Source organism: Dinoponera quadriceps, unplaced genomic scaffold, assembly GCF_001313825.1.
Source record: "Dinoponera quadriceps isolate SergipeBrazil2010 unplaced genomic scaffold, ASM131382v1 scaffold22, whole genome shotgun sequence".
Taxonomy (NCBI): domain Eukaryota; kingdom Metazoa; phylum Arthropoda; class Insecta; order Hymenoptera; family Formicidae; genus Dinoponera; species Dinoponera quadriceps.
The window spans coordinates 26,531-35,333 of record NW_014554264.1 but is presented as its reverse complement, the minus strand read 5'-3'; the positions used below and the strand labels follow the sequence as shown (position 1 = coordinate 35,333).

Genomic DNA, 8,803 nt, shown 5'->3' with positions numbered 1-8,803 from the left:
ACACACACACACACACACACACACACACACACACACACACACACAGAGAGGGTGTCCGAAACTTTTCTTTCAATCGCTCGTGCGAAGAAAGAACGGGTTAAACCGAGGAGAAATATTCTCTACCAATTTGCAAGCAACTACGCAAAATTTCGAATTATTAATAATTGAAAATTGCCATGTATGGAGGTTTCTTTAATTGATAACTCAAAAATGTGCATATTATTTGCAAAATGGTAGGAGACTTTTTTTCTTCAGAGTGGCCTAGTCTATGTGGCAGCTATTTAACGACATCAATGTATTGAACCTTAAACCTCGAACTTTGAATTTGTCGCCGGGTACAATAGTAGTCTTGTAAATTCGGCTACTCTGAACAAAAAAGTCCTTTACCATTTTGCAAACAAAATACAAATAAAACGCAAATTTTTCAGTTATTACTTAAAGAAGCCTCTATACATGGTCATTTTAAATCATTAATAAATGTTGCGTGATTGTTTGTAAAACGGTAGATGACTTTTTCCCTTTAACCCGTTCTTCCTCCGCGCGAACAATTGGAAGAAAAATTTTCGACACCCTGTACATGTATATGTTTGTTTATTTATTCATTTATTTATATTACTATACCATATATACAATGCGCATATCGCGGAAATATGAATACGATGCGTTTATCGTTTCGTTTCAACAATCGCGTACGGCCTCTTGACACGCATTACGCAAATGTCGGTGCGCTCGATAACGTAAATTTCGGCACGCCGTTGTGTACACACAACACGGCGGCGTGCGCGACACGCGAGCAAAATTGAGCGCTGCTGCATTCGTTGTGACCACGTGTGCATGTCCGAGGAAGAATACGCGATTTGGCGCGAACGTTCCTCGTAATTTCAGGCCGTCAATTCGATTTTCGCACTAGCGGTCGAAATTAACGAGCGATTTGACTACCTAAGCGTAATGCTCCTCGAGTGAGAGAGGAAAGGGGGGAGGGGAGGGGGAGAGAATCGGCGCGATAACGCGCCACCGATATTGCGATAAAACCAAATCTTGACGGTACAGCGATCGCGCGCACGTCCTCCGAAAATTTATCGTCCCGCGACGGTGATTTGACTTCGCAAAACATTCCTGCTAGCGAGATATTTTTTGCTCGGACGTAATACAACATCGAGCGAGATTTATGCTCGTGTACATTTCGCTGGAGGTATGACGTGGTCATGTACGTTGCTCCGTGCTATCTTCTCAATATCCGCGGGGAGATGCGTCTCATGTCATTGGCAATTTAATTCTATGAGCATGGTTGTACATCCGTAGCTTACAGAAAACTGTAGGTAGGAAGGTTTCCCGTTGCGTTATTCCAATAATTTTAAAGGTCTACGCGTTCCAAAAATTTTATCCGTTCTCTGCATCGTCCTCATCTTAATGCTCTACTATCTGCCGCCATATCAAAGTGGATATTTAACGTCTCTAGTACTGATTTCTTAGAAGAGTTAGTATCTTTTTGGGTAAATCCATGCTGATTACTTGCCATGAGAATACACTGGCAATATTTACGGTCGTCGGATAATTAGCCTTGAAGAACAGAAGGATTCTTTCAGACTTGTTTTTCTTGAAATTCTGAGAGACCTGATTGAGAATGCTCGGAGTTATTGGAATCACTTGCGTTAAATGTTCCCGTTAGATTCTTTAGAAGGTGTCCATCGTTTCGCATTCTATCTCACTTTTTATAGCAAATTTCAACCTATAGATCGTTTATGTTCACTTGCGAAAATTTATTTAGTGATATCACCGATTTTCATCATTTCTTATTATCTTCATTTAAGACGATTAATGTAAAAAAAACATTTATAATTTATTTTAATGTAAATTTTTATATTCTTTCTTTTTTTATTTTTTTTCTTTCGAAACCATATATCGAATCTCTACTTGTAATCGATGTGACCAAAGGAAATTTTCACGTAAATAAATAATAATAATAATAATTTCTGGCGATGCCATCGAATTATCCACGCCTCTGTCTTTATAATAATTTCTTTTTTCATTTCAATTTTTTTCATTCTTTTCATTTCATTGTTGCGGCTGGTCTCGTTTCCCTTCGAACCGTAAAAAATAATCCCCTCTTTTACGTTGGATCGTACTCTTCACGATAAATTCAAATAGATTAGCGATTCACGCGAATGATTTTGATAACAACATCGATATCAGTCATATATCTTTGGCTATGTTCAAATCTTCTGTTATAAAATCTTTGCATATGTAAATTTTTCCGAATTATTATTATGCATCTTTTTACTAAAGGGATGTGCATAAATCGAAATGAAATAATCGATTTTCACGGATCCTTGTGTTATCGGAAAAACGCTACCGGCGTCGACTCGGAAATCTCGGCAACATCGTGTGTACATCCGACTGATTCGTTTGCGGGCTCTCTCGCGTTGGCCAGATCAAAGCGCATTGTACCGGTAGCGCATAATCTGCATTTTAACGACTGCGTTTAGAGACGCGATCAGGAACGATGATGAGTGGCATTGTTCGTTCGTGTTCGCGCGTGATTATCGTCGCGCGCGCGACTCCGGCGCCGCCGTTTGGATTACCCGCCTCGGTGTTGGGTCGAGCATCGGAATTCGATGTAACGCGAGAAACGGAAGCAAATGAGGTCTGGCAGAAGTAATAAAAATATAGATACTATTGCCGCTCGCGGGGGCGTGCGGATATAATACGAGCGTATATGTAATATCGAAAAATTCAATTTCCGGGGCGAAGCGGAAGCGCAAAATCAACTTCTGCGGGGAGAGGCATTTAAAAGCCCGATCGCTTGCTGACCGACAAAGAGAAATAATGTCCGTATATCGAGAGAGTCAATAGCCCCTCGGCGAATCGCATTTTATTGATGCTCGGCTCCGGTCGAAAGCAAGCACGACCGATGGAAAAAACGTCCCGCTCGCTCCGAAATTGGCAAACAGTTTCGGCAGGCTAATTAAAATTGCGGTAACCGATACTTTACGAAAATCGCGAATGCGAGATAAAATAAAAAAAAACTCGCGGAAAAAGAGGTATCTCGCTCGAAGCGGGATACTAATGAAGTTGTATTCTTTGATTAATTGGTGCGTGCTGTGCCATCCGAGTTCCGACAATCGAATTCCGAACGGGGAAAATAACATTTTGTATCAAGGTGAAGAGAGAGACATCCCGCATTTAACGATTTATCGTTCCTCCGAATGATAAATGTAATTTAATTAAATATTATTTAAACGTCAAATTGTGGCCTCTCTTCTCCTTTACAGCCGGCTTGTCTACAGCGAGCATGTCGCTCCGGCGCGTCCAATTTATCCGATATCAATCCTGATCCGGGATTTCTTTTCACCGGGCCGTCGTGAAAGACGGCAGGTGTATTCATCGCGCTGATGTAAGAATCGACTCTTTTTCTTTCTTTCGCCTTCCCTCCCTTCTGCTCGCGCAGAACGCTTACTCACCCTCTCTCCTTCGCTCTCAGTGCTGATTGAATGAATCGGTTTGGGACATCCGCTCGGACAAGCGTCAACTCGCGCCGATTTATCAACGCAGTTTAGCAAACGATATCCCACTTAGCAATAATATTTATTTGACGAAGTCGTATCGGTTGACGCATTTGTATCTAACGGGTATTAATTATTCCCTTTGGCATATCCATAAATGCACTTGTGTAATCCGCAAACGAGAAAAAGTATAAAAAATCTTTGTATAATGAAAGAAAAAAAAAGTAACAGAGTATACACGGAGAAAATGTAGTAAAAATTGCCACAAAATTCTGTAATGTTGAACTATACCGGGATTATAATTGAAATTATGATGTGTGTTGTAATCTTTAGTGATACTTCGTTGTACACATCATTAAAGATTACAACACACATTATAATTTCAGTCAAATTCTGGTGTGACCCAACATTACACAATTTTGTGGTGATTTTTACTACAATATTTTTCCGTGCACATAAATCGAAATAAAAGTCTACACATTATCGCTCAAAATTGAGAAGGCGATAAAATGAATTAAAATCCGCTCCTTAGGCGCTCCCGAGGGGAAGCTCTGGGCTAGTATACCAGGTGGTCCGCTACCTCCGGAAAGACCACCACCGCCGACGACAACGACGACGTTCGTCCCGACGACGTCCAGGCCTTGGAGGACCAGGCCTCCCACCAGGCCCAATCATTATCCAGATGACGGCAGACCTCGACCACCACTGGGCCGTTATCCGCAAAAGCCGGACTATCGGCCGCGCAAACCGCACCGGCACCATACGACGACGATGACGACGACGACGATGCGACCGACACCGAGATTCAGGCATCGGTGGACCCCGTTGCAACGGGATGACGTGCCCGACAAGTGTGACACCAGCTACGACGCAATCAGCATCATCCGCAGGGAAGTCTTCGTCTTCAAGGGACGGGTAAGTGGAATGACGAATCTTGAAAGAGTATTATTAGATCCGCGCGATATTATTTCCGCTGTATAACGATTATTTTATTAATAACCATTATATTATATTATATTTATCATGTTATATTATTGCAAAAATATTATTATATTATTATGAAAAATTATTATATAAATTAATATATAATATATTGTTCGTGTGGCAGTTGAACGGGAAGTATTCAAGAAAGAATTTCACTTGGTTGACTGCGAGCAAAAACTGGTTTTATTGAATAGATTCTCGAACTTTTGCAAACGTTCGATAGTCGAGTCACGAATAAGAAAGAAATTGAGATCATCGTCGTTCGCAAAATCATGCGTGACGTCGTGCGCGAGCGTCTTGGATGCTCATGTTTATTCCCGCGCGATCGTTCAAATTCGCGTGAGCAGAATCTCCTTATAACTGTGTTAATCGGAAAGCGATAGACGATGATAAATGCATCGTGTTTGTTGAAATAAATATTAGAGAAATTAACTTTTTTCGCAACAATATATATATATTAATGATAATATAATAATATTATATTTTAATAATATAATACTTTTTCAATAATAATAACAGACTTACATGAATGTTGCCAGAACGTTGGCAAAAAATCATATATCTGCGAGAATTACTTAATCAATGAGTGATGTTTTTATTGTATGGGATTACATTAAATTTTATTTAAAAAATCGAATTTTTTTTTCACTACCCCAACAATAATAACTTTTGTCGGTAAATTTCGGCTGATATAATAACGAGTAGATAAAATTACTTGTAGTCACAGAAGGCCGCTACTAACGAATCTTCCGTTGCCCGTGCAGTATTTATGGAGAATAGGCGAGCAAGGTATTTATGAGGGATACCCAGCGGAGATTGTTAGGCTGTTCAACCTGCCGTTAGACATTGACCACGTGGACGCTGTCTACGAGCGGCCGGACAAGAAGATAGTCTTTTTCATCGGTCGCGAGTACTACGTCTTCAACGCCAACATCCTGGAGGCGGGTTACCCGAAGCCATTGACTAATCTGGGGCTACCGGCTGTTTTGGAGAAGATTGACGGTGCCATGGTGTGGGGTCACAACGGCAGGACCTACTTCTTCAGTGGCTCCATGTACTGGAGGTAATTGGAGTAACTTCTGTTGGTGTTCATATAGAATAGCTGATCGCGGTACGGACGGTAATTACGCTCGATAATCCGGGTTACGGTGGTAATCAACGTCCCTTTCTCTATCGCGCAGGTTCGATGAAACTGTCAATTACGTGGAGCTGGATTATCCCAGGGACATAAGCATGTTCGCCGGCGTTGGAAACGACATCGATGCCGTGTTTCAATGGAAGAACGGTAAGTTTTATACATCAATTGAGTAATCGCTATCTCGAAAATTCTATGAAAAGAAGGAAATAATATTACAATGTTAGGTTGTGTAACAAGTGATTTCGAACTTTTCCGGCAAAATGAAACGTTTATTTATGCCGCTCTAATTTTGTGATGCAATACATGCGTCGTTTTGACTTATTGCTATCGCGCATAAATCATTCAATAAAATTACAACGGCATAAAAATATAATCATTTGAAATATCCGAAATTGCTTATTAAAATATAATAATAATATAAATAAGAATTGTATAAATAAAAATTCTCAAATTCCTCTCTCTTTCTCACATTTCGTGTATCACCACTCGATCATTAGATTCGGTTCTCCTTTTCGACAGGTAAGACGTACTTCTTCAAAGGCAAGGGCTTCTGGGAATTTGATGACCTTAGGATGAAGGTGGCTCACGAGAAGCAGAAGCTCTCGGCACCGGTTTGGATGGGCTGTCCGCCAGTAGTAGAGACCAACGACATCGAGACCAATCTGCCCAGGAAATCGTTGATTGTCATCTTACCTTCCACCGCGAATGCAGTCACTCCGATATTCGCAATGGTCGTCATGAGTTTCTTCACAAGGATACTGTGAGTAATAACAATTACTTGTCATACACTCCGATTAGCGAGTTCGAAGTCGCATGGAAATATAATTTTGGAAACGAAGCTCTTCAAGCGGACGCAATAAAAGATATTAATTTTCTCTTAATATTAACATCGAGCGTTCGAGTTCACTTTTAAGAAACAATGTGTAATAATTTATAATTGTTACGAAAATACATCAAGTTATACGATGTATGTAATGATATGCAATATTTAACTAAACATTTTGCAGTGATAACGAGAAATTTCGCGAGAGAAATTTGACATAACTTGAGCGAAAAATCCGGCGCATTCAGTTCAGATGCGTAAATCAAGGATTTAAAAACAGAAGCTGTCACAGTGTCGTGTGCTTTCAGATTGCCGCTGTAACGCGCGTATCCTTTCAGCCGACTACGCGACGGGGTATCACACCTTTACACAGGGAGATTTTGCGCGCGTGTACGAACGTCAAACAAGCTAATCGGATTTTAACGTCGGAGGGTCGTCGATGGGTCGACGAGCGGGGCACGAGAAGGCGCGACTGCCCTCGCTGGTCGACGGATTGAGCGAGATTTCGAAGGAGAGATCGCTCGCATAGCGCGACGCACGCGACGTCGCATCCTCGAGATTTCCCCGCCGATTCTCCACACGAAGATTACACGGTTCGAAGAAAGCTCTGCGGATGATATCGAGCCACCTTTTTTTTTTGCGGTGCGCCTCTAAGGAGAGGATTTTTTTCTTCGCGAAATGAAAGACGTCAACCAAATTATCTCGGAATTCTATTGACGATATCATAAAATAAGGTCGGAAAGGTACGGCAACTAAAATCGTAGCTAATTTGAATGAACGTAAGATATGCTCCGCTCTTTGATAAATTGAACCAACGATATATGTTGGTGCGGGGATTTTTGCGGATTTCTCATGATCTAAAATTCTAAGAAAGCCTAAAATCGAAAGTTTCTCTTTCGCGAGAATTCCGCAACAGCCCAACAAGGATTGGCCTTTCTTCTGTGTATGATCTAGGTCCGAGTCATCTCTATTTACCGGACAAAGTTGCGCTGCCGCACGCATATTTTTGTACACTGTCTTTTTACACGGCTGCATTTACGATGTACGATTTTAACTTAAGACATAATTTATATAGGTGGACGAATCCTTACTATCCTAACGATTAACGAACCAACCACTGCCAAAAGAATCCATCCAACATTTCGATATTCCTTTTACAGTTTACAATTTTACAATCGAGATAGAGATCCCCGCTGTTATCCTTTTCAAGGATATTAAAGCCACCGATAAGGATGCTCCTTTAATCGTCCTTCCATAAACGCGAAGCGATCACTCGAAAGGGAATTTCTAGGCGATAAGATAATCCACGACAGAGCACGTATTTTATATAGATATTGTATTAATTGATATCGCATTAATTTAGCAGAAGAGGACACGGGCAACGTGTCGCCAGTTTTATAAACTGTGATATTTATATACCGCGCGGTCGACCTAGCTAGCATAATAATATCAAAGAGTGTAGCGCAAAAAAATAAAATACAAAAGTATATTGCAATAAATTCGATCTTGCAGATCTATATACGGCGTTGTTTTTCCGAAATGCATGGACGAACTGCGCGAGCATTGGCCTTTCGATCGATTTTCTTCTCGTCGAAAGATAAAAAAAATGCCGATGATCTCTACCAATTAAGCTTTCGCAAAAAGATCAGATCCATATATCATCCAAATCTCACGCCTGCGTAAAGTTTATCCAAGCATTTCCATGTACTCACCCCGTATATACGTGTGTTATGAATAATTATATAATGATTATACATTAAGGTCGCGCGTGTCACTGAATTAATCGCGTGTCCGTTGAAACAGACGGATGCAAATTTATATATAAATAATATTTCGGTTATATCGATTTCTTTTTGGTTGAATATCTTTATCACGGGGAAAGTGCATCCGGGCAAGATTATCTCGCGCGGTCCAATCGAGAGGACCGAGACAAGAAGACTCAGTGTTCGTCTCGCCAGCCCTTCGTTTATTCCAAACTTAAGGGAAAATTAGCATAATGTGCCGATTATATGCTGTAATATCATACGATATATCGTAAGATCGTGCTTTATATGTGTATATACGGAAATAAAATGATTTTACTGAATATCGCCACTTAATTACACAATAATCATTATATAATTTTTATATTATTATGTAATTTATAAATAATCTTAAGTATATATATATATATAAAATTGTAAGTAATAAATATAATCGAATTTTTAATAAAAACTTTGAATCGGAGAATTAAAATTGATGTAGATATGTAATTATAAATCTACCAATAAGTATATAATTGCGCATGATCAAAGTTTTATATTATTCTCTTATTTGAAAAATCTAAGAAAACATGTAGGGGATATTGGAAGTTTT

General features: G+C 40.0%; 1 protein-coding gene across 1 annotated transcript in view; it reads left to right on the top strand.

Moving 5' to 3' along the window:
* The window catches only part of LOC106751910 (matrix metalloproteinase-2), a 74,341-nt gene extending 65,807 nt beyond the window's left edge, over window positions 1–8,534 (top strand). The window contains exons 6-10 of the mRNA XM_014633176.1: window positions 4,036–4,418; window positions 5,252–5,550; window positions 5,669–5,772; window positions 6,145–6,385; window positions 6,757–8,534. Coding sequence (XP_014488662.1) covers window positions 4,036–4,418; window positions 5,252–5,550; window positions 5,669–5,772; window positions 6,145–6,385; window positions 6,757–6,769 — 1,040 coding nt within the window. The 3' untranslated portion in view covers window positions 6,770–8,534. The remainder of the gene's footprint in view (window positions 1–4,035; window positions 4,419–5,251; window positions 5,551–5,668; window positions 5,773–6,144; window positions 6,386–6,756) is intronic.
* The last annotated feature ends 269 nt before the right edge of the window (window positions 8,535–8,803 follow it).